The 22924-nt window shown below is 40.3% G+C and overlaps 1 protein-coding gene across 3 annotated transcripts in view; it reads right to left on the minus strand.

Annotated features, from left to right (window-relative positions):
* The window catches only part of Vn (membrane-bound neuregulin protein vein), a 277589-nt gene that overhangs the window by 29595 nt on the left and 225070 nt on the right, over positions 1-22924 (minus strand). For 2 of the 3 annotated variants that reach the window (XM_070668868.1, XM_070668867.1), the window contains one exon: positions 2595-4947. In XM_070668868.1, the coding sequence (XP_070524969.1) occupies positions 4821-4947 (127 nt within the window). In that variant the 3' untranslated portion in view covers positions 2595-4820. Of the gene's footprint in view, positions 1-2594; positions 4948-22924 lie in introns of those variants that run through there. The other variant, XR_011546866.1, reaches the window with a different exon arrangement.

A 22924-nucleotide genomic window follows, 5' to 3' on the forward strand; every position in this document is an offset into this window, starting at 1 on the left:
AATTAAAGACAGCCGATGATTGAAATTCTCGCGACTTTTAAATAGCTGTCATTTCCAAGCTCGGATAACTTTTACGAAGCTCTGCATTGCGCAGATTATTACAAAATATTTTATCGCAATTAAATTATATATCACATTGAACCGTACCGTCTTTAAAATTTTTCAATCATTTTAATGAAACTTACTGCTGAGAAAGAAAATTTTCCGCGATCGCGCAGAAAACTATTTTTCTTGTCGTATCATACAATTTTAATATGGTGCACGCGTCGTCTATAGTATTCATACGTTTTATTCTTTCCCGCGGCGGGCGTTTTTTCATAAAAATCTGTAGCGCACAAAAGATACCACTGTCAAGAGTGTTCAAGGATACATAATAAAAATACATCAGCCGGACGTAGCAAGAGCAAAGAATGAGGAAGCAAAACGGCTTTGTTCGAATAAAGGTACTACGCATATGATTATATTCTCGATGAAAAAGCGCTCTTTTTTTTTTATTAATATTGCTGAGGTTTCTCTTATCATTTTAACGCCATCAAACCTCTGTTCTTTATCTTTGATCAGTATTTTCGATTCAATATTGACAGGAAGCCTAATAATAATAACTGCTGTAACATTGTCGCTTCCCTATTTCTGTTATAGAATATCGGTGTCGTAGGTTTCGATCGCGATTAAATACGGTTAGTTTCACCACCGAAAATAATATCCGAAAACGTAACACGTCCGAGAAGTTTTGCGGCTGATTATCAAAGCTGTTCGTATTAAATGTGCATAAGCAAAGTTTAGGGGGACGGACCCGCATTTTCGATAAGTTTCTACCGATAACACGATCCTTCTCAAGCCTGCCGCGCCATTTTCCATCGAAGAAAGTTGCTTTCGGGGTACGAAGTTCGATTAAGAGAAGCGTTTACGAGGATCGCTGTAGGGGCAGTTCAAACTTTACGGTCTATAGAGAGAGAATTTTTTACGACAGAACACGCTCGCGAAATACATCGCTAGGATCGAGAGTGAATATTCGTGTATTGGTTCACAGTTATTTCCGGCCCAGTTCGATTTCTCGTCTTTTTTTTTTATTTATTTTCTCTTGCATTCTTCCGGTCTGTTTTTTTTAATTGCAGTGCGTGTTAAAATTATGCTATTTTTAAAATTTTATTTTTCTTTTTTTTGTTACTGAAGTTACGTGTATTGTACCTTTTGAAAGATTTATCCAATTGCGATACCGTTTTCTTTTTACAAGCTTCCATCTTATATACGAATTGAGCTGCCAGTTTTTCTTTATCATCGCTAAACGTGAATAAATGTACATGCGGTTTTCCCCTTCGCGTTTCCTCCCTCATCAATTTTCACCCTTTTATGGTTATCCTTTGATGATTTGGAAATTTATGTCGTCCCCTCGACGTTATTTACGCATCGCTCCTTGATTTTCCGCAAGAAGATACTCGGAAAGCTATTTTCTCGAAAGAAGGAGTGACTTGTGTCCCAAAACGACTCGTCGGGATGCAATAAGATGTTGAAAGAAGCAACGAGTCATGTCTCAAGTATGAAAATTTCTCTCTTGTATTCCCTTGGAGGTCTATCCTATTCTGAAACATTTTTCACGTAGGAAATCTTATCTCTTGCGAATGTAACGATCAATACGACGTAAATACTTTACGGCGAAACCCAACGTGTTATCCGTAAAATACGTTCCCGGTCGAAAAATTAATTAAAATTACTTATTTAAACTAAAATAAAATACATTTACGTAAATTAATATATGTACAAATAATAATGAGTGCAAATTAAAACGTAGCAAAATAAAAAGAAAAAAAAATACACCTACCTGTGTGAAGGCAATAGAAGATCACGACAAATGCTTTCGCCACCAAAATTTGATTCTCAAAATTATACCTCACTCAATTTTCTTTTATTATAAAAATTTATTACTTAAAAAAAAAATATATATATATTCGGAGGCGAAAGAATTGCGTGCACTTCCAGCATGTCCAGTTGCTAGATGAGAAACGGTGCGAACGAAAGAGTGCAAAAAGGTCAACAGAAGATTAAGAACAAAAGCGGTTGCCGAGGTGGTGATGACGTTTAATCGTAAATCAATAAAATTAATGAATTAAATAAATAAATTAAAAATGTTTATACACATATTTATATATATAATATATATAATATAATATAAAACATAAATAGGGTCCCGCGCGCGCGTAATTCCTGGAGCACAGCACGCATCCCTCCCCATCGTGTACTCGCGTATGGAGATCGTCGTCGAGGTTTCTGACGAATGAGATCATTATCGGCCTCTTAATAATTTTTTCTTTTTTTTTTTTCCTTTTTTTTTTAAGATACGCCCGACACAACAACCTCCGTCTCATTGACACGATATTATCATCGTCTCATTTTGCAAGAATTCTCGTAAGCTTCTAATTATAATGGTAAAAAGTAAATACGTATATCGTCAATGCTTCTCTGCGTATCATGCATTTTACGAACGGAGAACATTTTCGAAGTCAGATCTTATTATATCTCTCAAAAACCTCTCGACCGACCGTCCCGCGTTTCTATCCTCATCGAGATGAGGTCTCGCCGTCGCTCTTTCGCGAGTATTTCTCTTTTCGTTTTTTTTTTTTTTTTTACTTCTCTCATTCTCTTCCTTTTATCTACCTTATATCTCTGCTTTTAGCTAATCTAATGCGTTACACTATCGTATTTTACATTAAATCGTTTTTGCCCTGTGGTATCTCTCCCGCGACTCGCTCGCTGACTGGCCAATTGTCTTCTCCTCCTTTCTTGCTATAATTTATTATTTTTTTATTTTTTTTCCCCTATTTACGCAATAACGAATCTTTGATTTGTGATTCAACAAATCTTCGGAAATGCTACTATTAGGACGTCGTTGCTGTTGGAAGTCGGTTCTCAGTGAAGAGTTAAGTTTTCCGACCAACATATAAACACGTTTGGTTCGTTTATTTAATCATACAAATTATTACGTTATATACGGTTGAACAATTATATTATTAAATGTATTTTTCGCTTGATTTAACAGGTTGGAAATTTAGGTTTCCAAATTGATGAAAATTTTAATATTAATAAATGATGGCAAACAATTATTATTCAATTGTATTATGTTAATAATGCAAGAATGTTTTTGAAAATTTATATATATTTTTTTTTATGTCGCTTTTCGACCGACGATTATTTTACTGTTAACATTTTACTTGCTCGTAAAAGATTGTTCCAAGCGTAAAGATGAAAAACTCATGGATTTTAGGAACCTCTCTGAATGCTTGCTGCATTATTCGAACATTTTACCGGCTTCCGAACAGCGACGAACATGCTGCGGCTTAGTTTTCTAGCCCACCCGCGATTTCAATAAAACCGAGCCGTGGAATAATAAAGTCTTTAAAAAAAGGTCGAAGGGAAAGATAATCAGCTTGGCAAAATGCAAGTTTGATCCGTAGAAACTACTTTCGAAAGTGGCTTTCCCTTTTCCTCGAAAATAATTAATAACATTTTAACATTCCTTTCGCGTTCTTGCACTTTTTGCTTTAAGCCAGTTATTAATTCAGGGGAGCCTTCGCGGGTCGAAATGTGAATTAAAATCATCATTTATGAAAGCCGAGTCTACCACTTTGGCTTTAACCTTTTATCTTGCATTATTTCACGGCGCGGCTTCGCTCGGTATCGAGATTCGATACTCTTGGACCACACGGGGGTCACACATACGTCGATCATGACACGATTGTTACTTTAAGAGAAAAGAATTTGCTGATAGGAGGACCCTTCACGTCGTCGTTCTAGTCGCGCTCGTCCTTGATCGAGACCCTGGGCTCTTTGGTATTGTTCTCCCGTTCGCGGAGACTACTGGGAAGTGTACGACACAAATCGCTTTTCTCGTGCACTTCCATGTCGTCGTTTTGGACGGTGTTTTTTTCTTTTTTTTTTTTTTTTCTTCTCTTTAGGTCAAGCGCCGCCGTCAATTCAAATTCGTGAATAGCCGCTCGAGAGCTCTCCCCCAATGATACCGCGCCGAAAAAGAGCATCGGGAGAGTCGAGAGATCGACGCGTTTTCCTTTTTTCCTTTCCTCTTTCACACACCGGCACACGCTCATTTGCACATTCATGATCTCTCGTACCGTCGCCCCATTCTTTCTGTCATTTCCATTCTCTCTTTCCCTCGCCGAAGAACTTTCCGCGGAAACTGCGAGTATGTCGCGTAGTGACATTTTTTAGAAAGAAAGAAACTGGTAATAACACTCGAAGAAGAGAAACAAGAAAAAAGGAAGCGGCAAAGAGAAAGAGATAGAGACAGAGAGAGAGGAAGTTAAAAGATAGTAAGAAAATCGAGGAGATGTAGAAAGATAATAGTAGTATTCAAGCAGAAGAATGAATAAAAATATTAGGATAAAAAAAAGTAGAGCAAGAATTAAAAGAAGACGTAAAGAGGGAAAGAAAGATAATAGGGAAAATAGGGAAAGGGCGTGTAAGCAGCATTTAGTTGTAGAAATCGAAGAAGGTACGAATGCCCGGTCCAAAGATTTGGAACCTGTCCTTATATAAAGTACGTAGGACCCATGTTAATGCCCGAGATCGACGGATACGCAATACGTCATTTCTAATTTCTTTGTCTTGACTTCTCTCCCTCGTCTAATTATCTCGCGCCCACGTCCCCGATTCGCCTGCTTCTCTCTGCTCGTGCAATTTTCCCTTCCCTCTTTGGTCGCGCGTTGGCCCTCTCTTGACTCCGTCTCGTGTGTTTCCTACACCGCAGTATATCGCGAGGGTAGAATAAAGGTCTACTCATGCTCAAAAAGGGCCCCGCGCGATTATCGCTAGCAGTAGTACGAGGTAGAGAGTCCCAGCTTGCAGGAAAAGGGTGCCCTACGCCGGTTATACACACTTCCAGTGCTGCTGACGTCCTTCGTCTCGCACCGCAGACCCGTGAAGCCCTCCGCGCATCTGTAACAAAAAAAAAATTTGCATAAGTCCGTGAATAATTAGCTTGTATTAAGTCTAGTCGCATTTTAAATAAATTTTAAAAGCCTTATGTGGTAAAATAAAAAAAAAGTATCTAGTTGCGTATAAATATTTAATTTTTTAATATAAAACTATGCGAGTTAAATATATATTTAACAACTGCACTGAGGTATTAAAATCTCTGCAATCGTTTATTACACTTTCATATTATTCTTAATGACTGTTCTAACCAGGTTGTTCCGTCGGTGAAATTTATCGTCCGTCTCGGAAAATTTTTTCTTTTTTTTTTTTTTTTTTTTTGGAGCGTATGCAAAACGTAAGTTTCTTAATTTAACTAAATGTATGCGTCGTATCAGAATTCGCGCGACGAGACGTCTTTCGCGCGCGGCAGTCTGCAAAAGTGCGGGGGAGACGCGTACGGAGACGACAGAATAGCGGGAGATTTCGAGGAGAGACAGGCCGATGTGTCGTTTCTTTGGAAAAATAATGTTATGCCGTCGTCGTGGCTATTTAAAGACTGCGCTTAACTAACCGCGACGGGACGTTCGAAGTCACTGTGGGATTAGGAGTCCGGGCGTTCGCTTGGTGTCCGGATAAATAAATTATAGCACGACTTTTCCTCTACCGATCTTCCTTGCGTCTTTCATTTTTCCTTCAATTCGCAAGCTCGTCTTTTATAAAACTCGGGGGGAAAAGTTAATTGAATGCGAAAGATGCATGCGCAGCGAATCACTCGTATCGTGTAATATTATTATTATAATTTTTTTTTTTTTTTTTACCTACGCGAGACGTAGACTAGGTCACGAGGGTTGATTTAATTTAAAATCGCGGTCGCAATAGGCGTATAAATATCCGTGGATAATATCGCGGAGCTTTTTCGGTGGAATTCTCGTACGTCTGGACGTGCATCTTTAATTTGGCACCATAGTTCGGAGACAAGTCTACCTCTACCGTAGCGTCTGGGTGCTCGGCGGCGTGCGATAAAGCGTATTTTTGTCCCGACAAATTTGGAGCGTCTGAGACTTGGCACGTCGTTTTTATTTCGCGAAATCGCACGCATAGGTAAAACGAGAGAGCGGGCGAGAAGGAGGAGGAAAGAACAACGGAGGGAGGTACGGGGGAGAGAGAAAAAGAAAAAGCGTTAGTTCCAGAAGTGTCGCGGGTGAGAAGGGAGCGGAGATACTCCGACAGAAAATTGCGTTTTTCGAACCGTATCTTTCTGAGCTTTTGGCTTCGTTAGGGTATTTGTCGTGGATATATAAGCGTCATGTTTAGATTGTATTAAAAAAAAAAAAATAAAATAAAATAAAAGGGAAAAGAAAAAGGAGAGAAAGCGAGAAAAATGATAGAAGACACATGGCAAAGGGTTAACGCGTTAAGTATACATAAGGTTGAAAATCGCGACGACGGTGGGATCTTTTCGAAGAAAGTTTTTTTTTCTTTTTCCCAGAAAAAAAAAATTTATTAATACGTACGTATAAGCGGTTGATTTAATTAGATTACCGGCCAGTATTTCGTAAAGCTGATTTAAGAATTTTTCGACGGTGCCTTTGCCGGGATTTACGAGGTTTTACGATAAATATACCGTTCTTTTCTCTCTTCCCGTTGGATTTACTGCCATACGAAATAAAACAGCGGCGTAGATAGCACAATTTATTGTACCATTCACTTAAAGCCATTAACGTGTCCCGCTAACTTTGCTGCCCCGAGTAATTGGCCTTCCATTGAGATTTATCGTAATCATGCGTGTATCCGCCACGCCTCGGGCAACTCTTTCGCCCGCCACCGTAAAAAGGACTCTGACTCGTGAACTGAAACTCACGAAACGTTCGTCTATTTGCGAGAATTAGTTTGGTAAGACGTACGAGTATATGCAGTAAAGCACGAATTAGACAGATTGATCGAGATACGAATTACTGCTCTAGTTGCACAGCGCACGCCTTTTGAAATCGATTCACTTCGCTATTTATCGATTTATTTTATTGAAGCATTTACACGATGGTTTTTAAATAATTTAAAAACCGTCTTCTAACGTAGCACGTTGATTTAATTAAGTAGCATATCGTGTATAGATTGTCAGTGGAAATTAAAGAGTTCAATATTGCATTTTATCGAGAGACGTGACATTTCTTAATCAAATTAATTACCGCTGATATTTGCGATAATTAAATAATTTTCATCTCCCCGTGAGCAATTCGATATTTAATCTGAGGAAAAGCGCAGGAAGGAAAATTTCGTAGAAAGCGTTGCATTTATTAAAGTCATACGCCGGCTACTTTGTTTCAACAACATACGGGCGAAATACGTGGTACTTCGCGAGTTAATTTTTACAGAAAACGACGCTGTAATCACATTTAAGCCTTCACAATGCAATGGCGACAAGCGTCGACGTGGCGCACGTACTTCGCAGTAATAACTCAAAACGTTTTTCCGCGTGACATTACGGATTAAGAATAAACAAACCGGACAAAAAACTAATTAAAACCCAGAAAATCCGCGAGAAGAGCGCGGGAGATGTTCCGACGAATGCTGTCTTTCCGCGCCAGTCTAAACACAGTCGTCTTCCCTTCTCTCAGTATTAATTAAAAGAAGCACAGCAATTTCGAGGAAAGGCGAATCGCTTTTTCTGAGACCCGCATTTAAACGCATCCTTAAAGAAGCCGTTTTCCTTTTGTAATATTTTTTTTTTATTTTTTCTTTTTGTGTCGACAGTAAAATCGTATAATTGCAGTTGCAGTAACGTCAGATAAAGAGAATCTCTATGAATGACGTACGCATTACACGGGGATTTCGAATATACGATATACGATATGATATTTCTTTCGTGAGATTTTTCTTTTTTCTTTACGATTTAAAAAAAAAAAGAAAAATAAAAATTACAAATTGATTATTTAATCTATTTCTAATTAATTATATCTTAAACGCGTGTTTGCGCGCAATTTTTTACGTTTAAAAAATTAATAGAAGTTAATATTTAGTAACCCGTTTAATTATTAAGCCTCGAAAATTACTTCTTTTTTTATTCTCTACTTTCGTGTAATTTGTGCACGGTAAATTACTTTAATAAATACGACCTCCTTTTCTTTTTCGTATTTTCTGGGACATTTACGTGCGCAGATCGAATGCGTTTATGCTCGCGTGAGCTTGAATGCACAGAACAACTCTGGCTATAATATACCGTACTTTATGTCGAAACAGCCTGCGAGTCGCACTTTTCCACCCTCGCCCGTGCACTTACTTCTCGCGGGGTAAACTGGGTTACTTAGTTGCTCGTATAGCAGCTGCATCCACACTTACCGCGCATACAAACGCGGTTGAAGCAAATCTACTAGAGATTCTGTTGCACCTGCACCTTCCTCTTTTTTTTTTATCCCCCCGATCTTGTCGTCGCCCTTGGCGCTCTCTTGCCCCCGTTTTCGTATATTTTTCCATTCTTTGCTCCATTTTCGCGCTGACTTGGTGTCATTCCAGAAGTGAAAATAAATAAGAGAACTTCGTGTTTTATTTAATTTCAAGCGTGTTAGATTTTGACGTTTAACGAGAATGTTTGAGAAAACATAAAAACCAAAAAAAAATTATAAGTAAAAAAAATAATTACGAAAAAGCTTTTTGTCAAGAAGAAATCGTTTTCAATAACGTGATCGAGCTTCCCCGATATTTCTTTTCCAACCCGTATGTATCCGAGGTATATTCATCGCTGGAAGTAGTGTGGAAGCTAGGTGCGAACGTTGTCAAAGGGTGCCAGCTGGAGGGACAGGATACCGTCTGGGAAATTGGGACGTCGAGCGGCGGTGCTCGCTCTCGATCATTTTCCAACATCGTTGTCGACTTCCTCCCTGTGAGGGCAGGTGGAAATGTAGGGTGGCGGCGAGGAGACGCGATATCTCGCCGGTGCAGTCTCAACCAAGAAGTTTCGAACGGCCTTCTAGCTAAGTCCGGTGAAACTTGAATTAGCTCGACTGTAGCCAAGCAATGACCACAAAGCCTGATTCGACGCGGGAGGTTTGAGTTGATGAGCGGAGGCGTCTCAGGAATTTAATTTTGCCCAACGCCTTACTTTAGTTGAACCGTATAAGCTCGCAATAAGGATTAAGTAACATATTGTTGGATATTTTTAGTTAGCGGCGCAGATGTGCCTTACGTTTGTCGTTAGGAAAAAAAATAGAAAGACCTGAAATCCGTTTCGCTTAGTTCACGACGCGATTCAAAAGCGCCAGAGTAATATGTTTCTTTTTTTTTTTTTTTTTTTTTTTTTTACTGTCGGAAAAGTTGAGGTTGTAGCATACGTCTTAAGAGCTGCACTAACATGCGTTACGATTCCGTAACCAAAGTTTCTAGCCCGTGTACCATTCACGTTAAAGCTGACGATCCTCTCTAATCAATTAGTCGGCCTGATTAATTACATGTGTCATTTACAAGAAGTTTAAAGCGAGATTTACGTTTCGCTCAGAGATTCCTCGAAATCGACACTTCGTACACTAGGTTTATGTATCTTATGTATATATATATATATATATTATATTACATATATTACATATATCGAGAGGGGGAGAGTCGTTCGTGCAGTGCCGTGATATATCACGATGTCGAAAAACTTTACCGTAATTCCCGCTGGGCGCTTTCAATAAGAACGCCCGACGGAAGAATTCTGTAGGTGTTCGGAAATAAAAGCGCACGAAGCGGAAATAATAGCACAGAAGGAAAGCGGGACGTGTAAAGGCAAAGGAAGTGAAAATTTTACGGCAGCCTGACTTGCGATCGTTGCGAGAACGCGTCCTCCGTTTGGGCGGGCAACGCTTCTGCCTCGAGGAAACTGCGCGATCTTTCTCTAATTAATTAGAGACGCGTTTAATTAAGTTAAATGGCTGGGTTTTGCGCTGGTCGGACGGCGTAATGAAACTGCAAGACTACCACGGCGAACGTCTAGCGATGGATACGATGCATCAACCGTTTATGTTTATATTGAAAATGTTAGACTGAAACGGGCGATAATTTATCGCCGATAATCGTTGATATCTTTGATTACCAATAATATGCTAAAAATTAAATTAATATAATCACTTTCGTTAATACTTTATTTTTACATATCAATAATATATTTCTATTTTAATATTCTAAAATATTTGTGATTAACTTGTAAAATTTAATTATCATGATAAGTTGGTAATTGTCTTGCGTCAAGTCTATTCTCAAGTGACATTTTATCGTTAATTAAATCAAGAAAGCCATTTATTAGCTATAGAACAAACCTCGCAAGTGCTCGAAATTCTCAGTTTGATGTAACGAGTCAATAAAAAAAAAAAAAAAGTCAAAATAAATTATAACAAAAAACCGGCACTCATTGTTCACTACACCGAGAAGCACTTCAATTCGATTGAGCCAACGTGCTGGATAATTTGAGCAACTATCCGTTCGTGCTTTGCGAAGACGATAGCGATACTTCGATAAAGTTTCTTGTAGGAACTCTAACCCTTTGCTTCAACCTTCTTTTTCGGAGAGCTTTTATAAAATCGCAAAATAAGTTTCGGCCTGACGGTTTGTTCGCGGAGATGTGTATGTTTTCTTTTATCGCTATTGAATATTATAATGCATCTAAATCATGCGCAATTATTGTATGATTTACTAGCTTTTGCGTTTTTAGTATTTTACTTGATGTCTTTTGACTTGAATATTTTTAAATAAATTATTAATTGATAATAAATTGGAAATATAAATTTGAAATGAGCAAAAGATCAATCGGGATGAACTCGGAATTCAAGAAACGACGTCGGCGAATGTGATCAGGTTGCGTATTTTTTTTTTCCGCCGCATCTCGTCATTTCGCGTCTCAAGACGAGCGTGTTCAATCTTCTGAAGTTGTTTACACAACTGACGGAATAACTGCTACGGGTAGACGGCGAAGGCGGATTTTTGTCGCGATTACCATTTATTGGCACGTCTTGAAAGCTCGTCGTGGCGCGCAAGGATCGCGGTGCTTGCACCGGACAGCTCTATTTCCTTAAGCGACGGCTGGGGGTAGTTAGAGGGTGGAAATGTCAGGTAGTACCGGCTAGCTGAGCTCGGGCCCGGCGGATGGTTCTAGACGAGAGACCCAGCTCAACTTCCGTCTCTACATGCGTTGGCCACATATGTCACTGAAACTAACTTTTGCAAGCTCTCGCTCTCGCTCCTCACCACCTCCCATCGTGGTTCTCCTTCCTATGACCATCCCACCCCCTTAAAACTGCCCACCGATCGCAGGACAACCGCTCGAATCACTGTACTTTGGTCCTCGTAGTGGTGAAGCTCTTGTGGAAACAATCATTTACCGTGGCGCTTTTGATATATGACTGCACGGAAATAAATGTACGTAACGTTGGCGTGGTCGAGAGGAATCGTACAGAGTATCACATATCACATAAAATTGTTTTTTTTTTCTTTTTTTTTTTAAATTAAATTTTACAAAACTTTGTTTATACAATATTAAACGAAGTCGATGCACAACAGTATCATCGTTCAGATTAAATTTTTGCGACTTTGATAAATAATCCTTTGCGCTAAAAATTGCCTTTGACCAAATACATCACCTGGTAGTGCAATATTACAATTAACGAAATGTATTTTGGATAAGTGTCGCATATTTGCCAAAGTATTTGTAACACGAGAGGCGATTGCAATAAAATTAGAGTAACTCGGTTGATCGCAAGTTATACTACACGCGTGAGATCGTACATCATCAGTCCCGGTGAAATGCGAAACGGCAGAATTGTAGATCGCGGTTGATGAAACGTTCCCATTCGGAGCAATGCGTTCACCACGAAGACGCGTGCTGCGCGGCATAAGAAATAAATCACAGGTTTGCACGTGCGCGCGTGTGGAACGCGCAATGCACGAGGCGACGTAATTAATTAAAGCGAATCGCTTCGGATTGTTCGCGCGTTTTACACTTGGCACCCTGAGTAACGGCGCTGTTGATTAATACATTTCCCAGATGTTACGGCGACGTAAACATTAAGACTTCGTCGTGTCTGTAATCGCATTATCGTCCTTATCATCTTCACCAAAACAATCGCGCCATATTGCTTTTCTAAAATAATTAATTCGTAACATTATCCTGAAAAATTTTCTCCCTTCGTATTATTTCGTATTATTTTATTAATGTTATCCCAGAAAATACAACTTTATTAAATCGAACGTTAACTCTGTTAATGAGATTTGTTTAACTGTCTTTTATTATTATTTTTTTTTTTTACGCACGAAAATATATCAAACTGAGAAGTCGGATATTTTACAAAAAGCTCTCGAAGCGAGAAGTTAAAATATAACCAGCGTAAAAGTGGGCAGTCGCGTAAAGTTGAAGTGATTTCCATTCGTTACGAGAAGTGCGATCCAGGGGGATGCGGCGATAGCGTTCAGTCTGTGTCATTTTTATTAGGCGTTCTAGATCTGTTTCCTGTACCTCTCTCGTTCCCTTGATCCCTGCATATTCTCTCTTGCCCGTTGGTTCTTTTTTTTTTTTTTTTCGGCGCCGATCACATCGGAAGCGCACGTAACGTTGATAGTCAGCCGTTATTCGACCATAAATTCCGCATCGGTATTAACGCGAATGTACAGGGTATCGTGCGCCTTCATACAAAGAATCGAGGAGAGACCTCCCTCCCCCTTTTCCCCTCCCACGACCTCTTTACGCGACGTCTCTTTCTGTTTCGCCGTGGCAAAGAGCCATTCCTCTTTCGGCTTTACCATGTTTCTCCGAAATTTATTCCTCCCTCTCGTGGCTCGCAACCCCCGTTTCTGCCCTCTTGCGACGTGCATGTTCGTGAAGCAGAAAAATCCTCCTCCCCCCCCTGCGCGACTAGTCTGAGGCCCGTGATATTATTTCGCGAATAAAAGCTGCGCGATTCGACCGGTATCAAGCGACACCGCAGGCAATGGTACGCGGGGCGAATTTTACGAGTGCGAATTGCATTTAATTTATCGTTACTCGGCTAACGATAGCTGTAGAGCATCCCGCGCGGTTCTCGTAGCGCGTTTCTCTCTAATTTGGGATTTTCTGTCGCGTACGGCAACGCGATGCGTGCGTGCGACGTTGGTTTCTTTATTATTATTTTTTTTTTTTTTTATAAAAACACCGTAATGAGAAAATTATTTATCGCAAGTGAATTGCTGCAGTTGTAACAAGATACAACGAATAAATCGGAATTAAAATAAAAATATAAAATGAGATCTTAATCTGCTACTATCTTGCAAGAAATAAATATCTTCTTCTATTTATTATTATTTTAATATTATAATAATTAATATTCTAATTATTTTTTGAATTAAAATCGTAAAGTTTTAACTTGAATTTGTCACGTTTGCTGATATCTCATAGTTTTCACTTTTTAATCGAACGGATTAGAAACAATACGCGAAAATCCGCAATCGTTATTTTACTTTGAATCCCTTCAGAATATCTCTATCGGTTTTAAGCCGTACGTTGTTTGAAATTTATTTCAACCTGTTTCGAACGCTTATGCTTTTCGCTTCCACGGTACTGCAGTTAAGCGATTAAATCGGTATAATAACAACAAATACGCTATTTATTACATTATATATTATTCTGTAAAGCTGTTCAGATATCCAGTTGGCTGGGCTTAACCGAAGTTGTTTCGGCTTAGCGCATTTTGCTCAAACGAATCATTGATTAATTACGACCAAATAGACAATATAAAGGAAATAAACTGTATTACGGTTCATAACTCCACATCTTGTTTTGCGAAATAGATTAATTAGAGGTCCAATACCGAAGGTTGTATGTCACTGACGGTAATTAACTTCCATGAAATTTTTTTCAACCCGCTTAAGCTCCAAGGCGACGAACGTGACTTCGTAAGTAATAAAACGCTGCCGTAATGTAAAATAAAAGTAAAGGTGAGCGTGTCACACGAAACTCGGGGCTCGTTTTAACGTTGCTTGACCACAATGGGTGCGCCGTCGTTGTTTTACGTTACGAAACTTTCGCGAAACGACGTCTTTAGGCAATAATTAAAACTGAACGTTTAATTCCGTCAATTTTTTCTACATTATTAATCGCATTATTATTTTTTTTTTTTTTGCTACTGTTTTATGTATTAACGTAAGCAAGATTAAAAAAACTTGTATCTTGTATTTTATAGCGATGATTCTTATTTTTTGGCTGATGTCGTAATGATGGATTACATCAATTTCGAAAAAAATACATCAAAACCAGCTTTGTCGAGCGACGGTGCATACAAATTTTCTTTATTCGCCTTTAACTTGCTCGTAACATCACCATAAATTCTGTCTCCTTATTATCGTACAGAATTTATGTGCATATTACGGCAGCAAATATTTTTTTTTTTTTTTTTTTTTGCGTTTTTCTTTTCGTTATCTGTAGGGTGCGATATATTCAACATGCTTTTCTTCGGTAGTCGCTCGTAAAAAAGAGGATGATACGCTTTCACTTTCATGAATACGCGAAGTCTAAAGGAGACGTCTTTATTATAGCTTCGGGAATATTACTTTGGTCCCCGTTCTTTTCTTCTTTCTTTTTTTCACGAATAGAAAATACTATCGCTGGACTGGACATCGCTAATCCATAGAGTTATCCGCGCGATCGTCTCCTTGCTGCGTGATTTATACAGCGGATCTTAAAGCTACAGGTGGATTTACACCTCGTTGAGTTCGTACGATCGCTAATTCTATTCTCTAACCACGCATTCGTAAAAACGTCACACTTTCTAGATTTTCCGAACTTCCTATTGAATTCATTCTTGAATCTCGATTCAACGAGAAAATTTTTTGCGGCCGAAAGAAGGGATTCGAAATTCGTTATAATTTATTTTCAAACTTCCTCACGTATTTCGTATAATAATTTTGTGATATCTGAATATTTGCTTTGCTGAGATAATTGCGATAAAAGTTAAAATTAAAAATTATTAATCGAGGTGTTCGAAAAACGCATTAATTATTTTTCAAACGCCGTCTGGATCTCGTTCTTTTATGTGGTATATCGTTTAGAAAATTATTACGGATTGTTCCATTTTTCGCGGTCGTGAAAACTTCCACCGATTCCGTGGGAAACGGTGAGTAAAAAAAAATACAAAAAAAGTTTATCTACGTGTATTAAATACCGTTATACGAGGTCGTCAACCTGCTCGAACGATACTGTTTGTCGCGTGTACAATATAAGCTATGATGGTGGTAGCAAATATTTACGAACGATGTTTGCTGGCTTGCGTGTGCGTGCATGTGCACGTGCACGTGGGTGCGTGTGCCGTCTACGACAAAATTATCTGACGAAGACGAGAGGAAGCGGAAGAATATTAAGTTCCGTCGAAGCGACGGGATAACCGCGCCCGCTATTAAATATCGCGGATTATGTCCGCTCGAGAAATTCGCGAGAGGCTGCAGAGCGTTTCGCACGGCGGCGTTTAACTCATTCAGAATCCGTGCGAATTGTAATAATGGCCATTTCGACGCCGGCGAGTAAATAAATGCCGCAGTTGTCGTTTAACATTAATATTTTGTACGCCGTTTATTCGCAGAAATGCCGTGTACGGTCTCCCTCCTTTTTTTTTTATTTTTTTTTTATTTTATTTTATTTTGTACATTATAAGCATTTTAATACGTCGGACGAAATCACTTTGTAAATAACCGCGAAATACTTTTTTCAGCCGCGCTGACCGGTTTGCTTTAATTAAAATATCGGTTATTTCGCGTACGTTGATAACGACAAACTCAGTTATTGTCCTGCGTAGTTGTTTACACTACGAACACGCAATAATTTAACATGGAATCGTAATTTATACAGCATGCGCGTCTCTTATTTGCGTTATTAATTTAATATATTGCGTTGAATATGCTCTAAATTTTTTTAAAGAAATCTCCCACTTTTTTTTTTCTCCAAAATAAGTAGAGTTTAAATTTAGTTTCTTTAAAAATTAATTTTTATTTCTTATTAATTTACAATTAAACAGTTAATCATACAGCAAAAAATAGAAAATATTCGTGAAAAAGAATTTATCTCGCCGATTCCCCGTATTCTTACTTGTCTTCTGAATGCCCGACTGTCTACGTCGACCAGGTGTATCTTTTTGGCGGGATAGCGAGATTTTTGGCTCGTGATCAAGTTGAATGTTTTGGCTAGCCGGTGGCGCGGTACCGCCTTGTCTACCGCGCTTACACGCGACAGATATAAAAAAGAAAGAAAAAAAAGAAAAAAAAAAGGAATCGTATGCCACGAGCTTGCGAACAGTGGAAAAGTAAGAGGGTCGTATTTTATCTTCGTCCCATTGCGTTGCAGGAACGTGGTCGCGTAAAGCGAGTGCCTTGTATTAATCTCTAGTTAACTAATCTCCTTTTAATGATGTACGTAATTGCTTCCGACATATTTTAATTGCCAATTAAGACAGGAAAGATTGACAGACTATTTTCTTTTTCATACATTTTTACGTTTCATATCAATAAACTATCTATTATTAATTTTCTCAGCGAATGTAAGTCCCAAAGGATCCTTTGAATCCTTATTCTTATCGAGAATCATCGGCAATATGTTGTCTAACGTTTTGCAAAACTTTTTATTGCGCGTTTAAAGACATAAAAGTTTTGTCGGTGGAATTTCATTTTTATCTACGAAAGTTTCTTTCTCCGATGCTGCGCTCAATGGTGCAACTCCGCGGAGGGTGGTCGGTCGGTCCTCGTAAACTTGAATATCGTAACGGGGAGGAGGGAAAGGGAAAGAAAAAACGACGCGTCAAAATTATTTCTGTACGCCCGACAAAACTGCGGAGTATTGCGAGAACCGTGGAGAAATAGTTCGTGAGTGTTTCCCTGTTGCCCGATAAACGAATTTCGCGTGAATTTCACCAGCTTCGAGAGAAAACCGTTTTAATATTCGATGTAGGTTCGAAAACGATGACGATTCCGTATGTCATTGAAGCGGACGGGACACTTTGTTTGCCTATACGTATCGACGTAGACGAACGAACCTATGAGATAGTCTTGACACGGTACTGTTTCCGAGTCTACCGTCTGGCAGGAGTATTTCAAAGGGAATGGTGGAGAGCGACGTGGGGTTACGAGATTTCGCTCGGGAGAGAAGATAAAAGAGGAAGCGGGTCGAGAGCGAGAGAGGCGAGAAGCTTTATTTTGTCTCTGGCGAGGAGACACGTCCGGAGAGACGCGCCCGTAAACTCTTCTCCCGTTTGCCTCCTCGAGACGCAAGCTCTGCTCTCCGCCCCTCGCGCTCTACGACCTGCCACCTTGTCGTATATTTTCGATGTCCGGGGCGCCCCCCATTTCTCTTTGCTCGGGCACCTATACGAAATACGAAGGCCGATTTGCCGGAGTTTTACGTGTCAAAACGCGTTATCGTATTGGCGGCGCATCTGCGACGGCTGTTACGTCGCTTTTATACCGATTTCGCGCACCTCCCCCGCGTGTCCCTCCTTCATCCCCCGTGGTCGACATTGTCGAAGGGCTGTCGCGAGAAGAGATGCGTCTGACACGTGCAGAAAGTTTTCCTCTGCATATTTACGAGATGCTCCACGCATGAAGATAATCGGTAAAACGTTATATATTATTTGAATAATCCGGGAGAAAAAGAGCGGCGTTTGAAGATTATTAAAATTCAATTCTGCACTCTGCATTCAGAATAAGTTGATTCTACGGAATTTTATTAATATCAAGACGTTATCTCGCCGTATATAAACAAATTTAATCCGATTGCATTTCGTGGTCTCTCGTAAAGTAAATTTGCCTCGGGCCCCGTTTACTTCTATATGGCTCGGGGAGAATTGCGTCTTTTTGCGATCCGTCGCGAACGAGGAAGGTGGACGATCGCAGATTTAGGAGGGTCGCCACGTCAAGAATCAACGGCAAGGGTGGCGCCCGTAAAAGCGACTAACGGTGTTCAGCCATCGGTTCGGTGCACTCTCACCTGGGGCTATCCTTCGCACGTGGCGCGCGTCTAAATAAATCATTATTTCGGCAAAGTGCCGCTGCCTTGAATAAAACAACGCGCCGCGAAGTGCATGGTTTTAGGCCGGCTTAGCGGCGTTAACGGAGCGTTAGGGGACCGGGTAGCGGCGCGGGCGCCGGTTTTCGTGGATTAATTAGCCATTTATAAGCCACCGCCGAATTCGCCGGCGTCGTTTTCTGCGGCATCCGCCGTTGCGTATCGAACAGCCGGCCGCTTGCTCGTAGCAAAGGTGATCGGGAAAAGAAAGATTGACGGGCCGTCCGAGATACGTGAGAAATTATTAAGTTGCGCGCGGGATTTCTCTGCGGCCGACCAGCGCCAATGTTTAAGTTTTCACGACGATCAGGGATTCTTGTGTAACGATTTCTCTCCTTTTCCCTTACGCGCGTACATATAGACACGTATGGTTACGATCGCTACAAAGCAGTAGTTGCGCCGTGTGTCGGCACCACTTTTGAGAACGAGTCGACATGCGAATGAGGTTCTCTCTTTGCCGTCCTTTGCGCCATTCGTTCTTGCAAACAAATGCATTTGCCATTGCAGGAGGCAAACGTGGGAGTTTGGCATTTTGTTGTAGCGAGTGCTTTAATGTGGCTTCTACAAAGAGCCAACCGGAGCAACCTTAATGGATATTCATATGGCAGATATCTAGCTTTTTAGTTTCGATTGAGAGTCATCAGTCCCTTTCACGTTCAAAATTCTGTTTATTGAGATAGAGAAAGAGAGAAAGAGGCAGAGAAAAAGGCAGAGAAAGAGATACGGATTACTTATGTTCGCCGAGTAAGGAGTAACGTCGGGTAACCGCGAGCTGAAAAATATGGGCTGGTTGAGCGTGAGAAAATTTAGCGACAGCCCTTGTGGGCTTAATTACAATTTGTGTAGTATAGTAGCACCGTGTATCCGAGTATCCGCGCGCGAGTACCGTGCCCGACTGCATTTCCGGCGTGAAACTGGGCGCAGTTACGCGGTTACGCCGTAGACACAGCGGACTCCTTCGCTGTGAAAACCATTTCGTGAGTAGTTTCGACTATTACCGTCCGTTTGTACGGAGGTAACCGCATGCCATCCGGGCGCTTATGCATCCACATACAGACGTAATATTTGTTAGACGCTAGGCAGGACGATATGAATACGTTCAAGTTGGGAATTTCCTCGCGCTCGTGCGACATTACGTCGCGCAACATATGGTAATGTGCCGCCTTTGTGCACGTCGTGTAACACATCAGCCTTTTAAACTTTGCGTTGCGTTACTGCGAATCATTGGCTCTGAAACGAAACGAGGCGCAACAAGCTCGTCGCGCATATTACAAATGCCGTATTGTGAACGTTCGAGGGTACGGCTGCAATATCGCGGTGGCGTAAAATTCCTATATCAAGTAGAAGCAAACGTGTTTTACGTGACAGAGGGCCTCGTTGCGGGCGACCTTTATATCGCCGCGCGATAATTTCAGAAATTAAACACGCAACACGGTCCGCGTTGCAAATAGAGGTTGCAGACGGCGGTGGGCAATAGCAAAGACGCGCGGCGAGCACTTTGAATCGTTCGCTCGCGACGATTCGATTACAACGGGGTTAGAAATGGGGCACGTGGCTCAGACGTTAAACACTGCCTGGGTCGAGTAAACCGACGATTCGCGGTTTTCCTGTTCACTATACCGGGAATGTAGTGCGAGCGGTATATTTGCAAAACGAAAGCGAGAAAGAGAAATCGTGGGGGGACGAGAGAGAGAGAGAGAGAGAGAGAGAGAGAGAAGAAAGCAGATAGACAATTCCTATCTCCGGAATGCAGAATCTTGTCGCTCTGACGGTAAACCGTCTCAGCGAGCGGCGCGTTGTATTGCGCCGGCTTTGCATTCATGTACATTGGTAACGATGCCGCCGGTAAATACTATTAGAAAATTGAGCTGTTTCGTGAATTCCCGGGCGCGTCCATGGGCAAAGTTTGACTGACTACGTAAATGGTGAACTCTCTTATCGATGACGATACGACGGAACTTATTGAAACGCGTTTCCGCCAAACTGTTCGATATTCTTTAGCGGACAACATGTCGCTCCGAGTATTCAATGCGCCGCATGCAAAGGCCTGCGTGTCTCCGATTGTAATGCCTGCCACGTATTGCCGATACATTAAATGGTGATTTATTAATCAGAGGCCTCCCCGTTTCCATACCGCACCGTGTCTCCTCCGCTGAATGCTTTTATTACGCGACAGTAAGCTCAAAAATGTCTTTAATGCTCGAAGAGCAACGGGAAAATAATTACCTGAAATTAACACAAACAGGAAAATAGAGAGAGGGAAAAAGAAAGAAAATGGAACTGCCAGTTATTTTTGATCGATTTAATTTTAACTTTAATTTCTAATTTAGTTGAATTTCATAAATCATAAATAAATTGTTCCGGAGTTTAGTCTGTTACGCTACTCGCGCAGTGGTCTCTGCTCTGTAAATCGCGGAGGATACCAGTGCATACAATTTACATCTCTTTGAAAATTTACGTCGCGCCCCAGTTTATCTGATGAAACAGATGTAACGCAAACGTAGGCGAATTCGCGATCTGCCTTTTCCGCGAGCGAGCGTGTGCGGAAAGGACTCGGTGCATCTAGGAAATGTATCATGCCGAGACATTACGTCTCGCGGGAAGTTCGTAGGATGGGCATTAGAAAATTTTCGGTCCGTTCGCGGGAGTTTCTGCGAAAGTTCGGGGGATGTAACCGATAGAATTGCACGCTCAATCTTCTCCGCGTTGCACTTTTATTCGATCAGCGCGACCGCGAGCTTAATCTTTCCCGAGAGTTTTCTCACCGTGAAAACGGAAAGTACGAGTAACGACGGGACATACATTACGAACCATCGTCTCGTCCCACACTACATTGTACTTTGCCGGAAATATTTCACAGCCGCCGTATATTATCGCTACATCGTCGCTATCATCGCCATAGAAATAATATCGTAAATCCCGGGATTCGTGGGCAATTCCCCCGCGGAATTCTATGCACATCCTCGAATCGTCCAAAAATAACTGTTCTGCTTTTGTAAGTTCTATATCCAGATTTTCTCGATACCACGTATTTTAACTATGAAATTTATCTGCTCTATTATATTCCGTAAATACGCTATATGGATAATATAAATATTAATTTCGCGATATTTTCCAAATTTAAAAGAAAATCAGGAGAAGCCCTTACTCGATCATCATTAATCTTTTAAAGCTTTATTTCCTTCTCGATTTATCGCATTCGACTTGCCTTAATAAATCTTCATTTTGAAAAACATGGAACGTGAATAAAAAGGCTAGGCGGACGCGTAAATTATTATCACCTTAGCACACCGCGGCGCACAATATCGTGGTCTGCGCGCGGTTCTTTATGCGTCGCTCGCGGACTCGCGCGGAGAAGAAAGCCGCGAAAAGTTTCATCACGTAGTGTGTCGCAGCGAGCGAGGCTGCCGAGTATTTTTGCATAAAAGCCTCGTTGCATTCCTTTAAAATAATGAGCGTTTTGAAAGAAAAAAAAAAAAAAAAAAAAAAAAAAGTAGAAGACGCACTTCCGCCGTTTCCGCCGCGTCGTCAGTTCCGAGAGCGCCTGACAGCTTGCAATTGCATCGTACTACTGTGCACCTACTGCTCCGACTTTATTGCTCGATCTTTTATGCGTGTGCGGTATACACGCCGTCTGGCGTTTCTATTCTATGTAGGCCAGAGTTAGAGAGCTTTTCCAAAAAAAACGCAAAAGAAAAGCCCTCGCCGACAAGTTGACCACGGCGAGCGTTTATCTTTTTATTAGAGTGTTTGTCTTTTGTCGTGTCACCGAGAGTGAGATAGCTGTTGTTGAACGAAGTAGTTTAACCAATGATCGCTTAATAAAACATTAACAGATAACTTTATGGGCTTAATTAAATGAAAATATTATCCACTTATATAAATTTTCTGTGTTTTTATAATTGTACCGAAATTGGTTTAATCGTTGCAATAATTCCGCGCTTTTGAATTTTACTGGAATTTAGTTAGAGAACTATTACTTTGTTTTAATTATGTTTCCTAGTTATCGCACGATGATTAGTCTAATAGATTTTTGAAAAGATTTTGTCGCGCTTGAGTAAGCTTTTGCGAGCGCATTTTGGAATTGATTGCTGGGCTTTATTGTCGCGCCAGCACGTCCAATGTCGGTACGTTTGACCGAATTAACGGTAGCGATCCGTTTTAAATCTACCTTGATAACTATAGACGTGACAGGTGATTTGATGCAACTTGAACAACAGTGCCTATATAACGGTGTTTCAAATAGCTCGTATATATATCGCGTTGCTGAATATACGGATCACAAAACATTGCATTTGCAATGTTTTTCTCCATTTAATTTTTATTTTTTTGAACATCATAATAGTTTTTTTTATTTAACGAGAAATATTTAACCGTTTTCATACTCTACTACAAAAGTTACAATTTCTTGTTAATTTTTTTTTTTTTTTTTAACAGTATTATTTATTTTAATTTGGATACTAGATATTACAACGAGAACATAAATGTTTTCTGTACAATCTATTTAAACAACAATTAAAAACAATTTAGTTTTATCTAAATATAAAAATAATAATATTCGCGTAAATAATCGCGCATTTTTCTCAAGTGGGAGCAATTATAAAATTATTTTTAATGTTTTGTGAACCTCGAGCTTTTTTCCCTACCGTAGTTTCACATTAATACTTCAACGTGAAAGAGGAACCACTATGTCTTCAGTCTGACTAATTATGATTTAAACTGAGCGCGCTGTATTTCTGAAATCAGTACAAAAGTATACTTGACGCGAGACACTGGCGTCTCTTGACGACCCTCCTACGTTGCTGCGATAATAAACAACTAAATTTCTCGCGCGTTAATTTTGCTGACGCACACGGTGATATCGTTACCCCGTAACCTGGCACTTTTAATTACACGAAAATCAAGAAGGAGGAAACGCACTACGAGGATATTTAAATAGACCGTTTGCCGGATACAGAA

Source organism: Cardiocondyla obscurior, linkage group LG18 (assembly GCF_019399895.1).
Source record: "Cardiocondyla obscurior isolate alpha-2009 linkage group LG18, Cobs3.1, whole genome shotgun sequence".
Taxonomy (NCBI): domain Eukaryota; kingdom Metazoa; phylum Arthropoda; class Insecta; order Hymenoptera; family Formicidae; genus Cardiocondyla; species Cardiocondyla obscurior.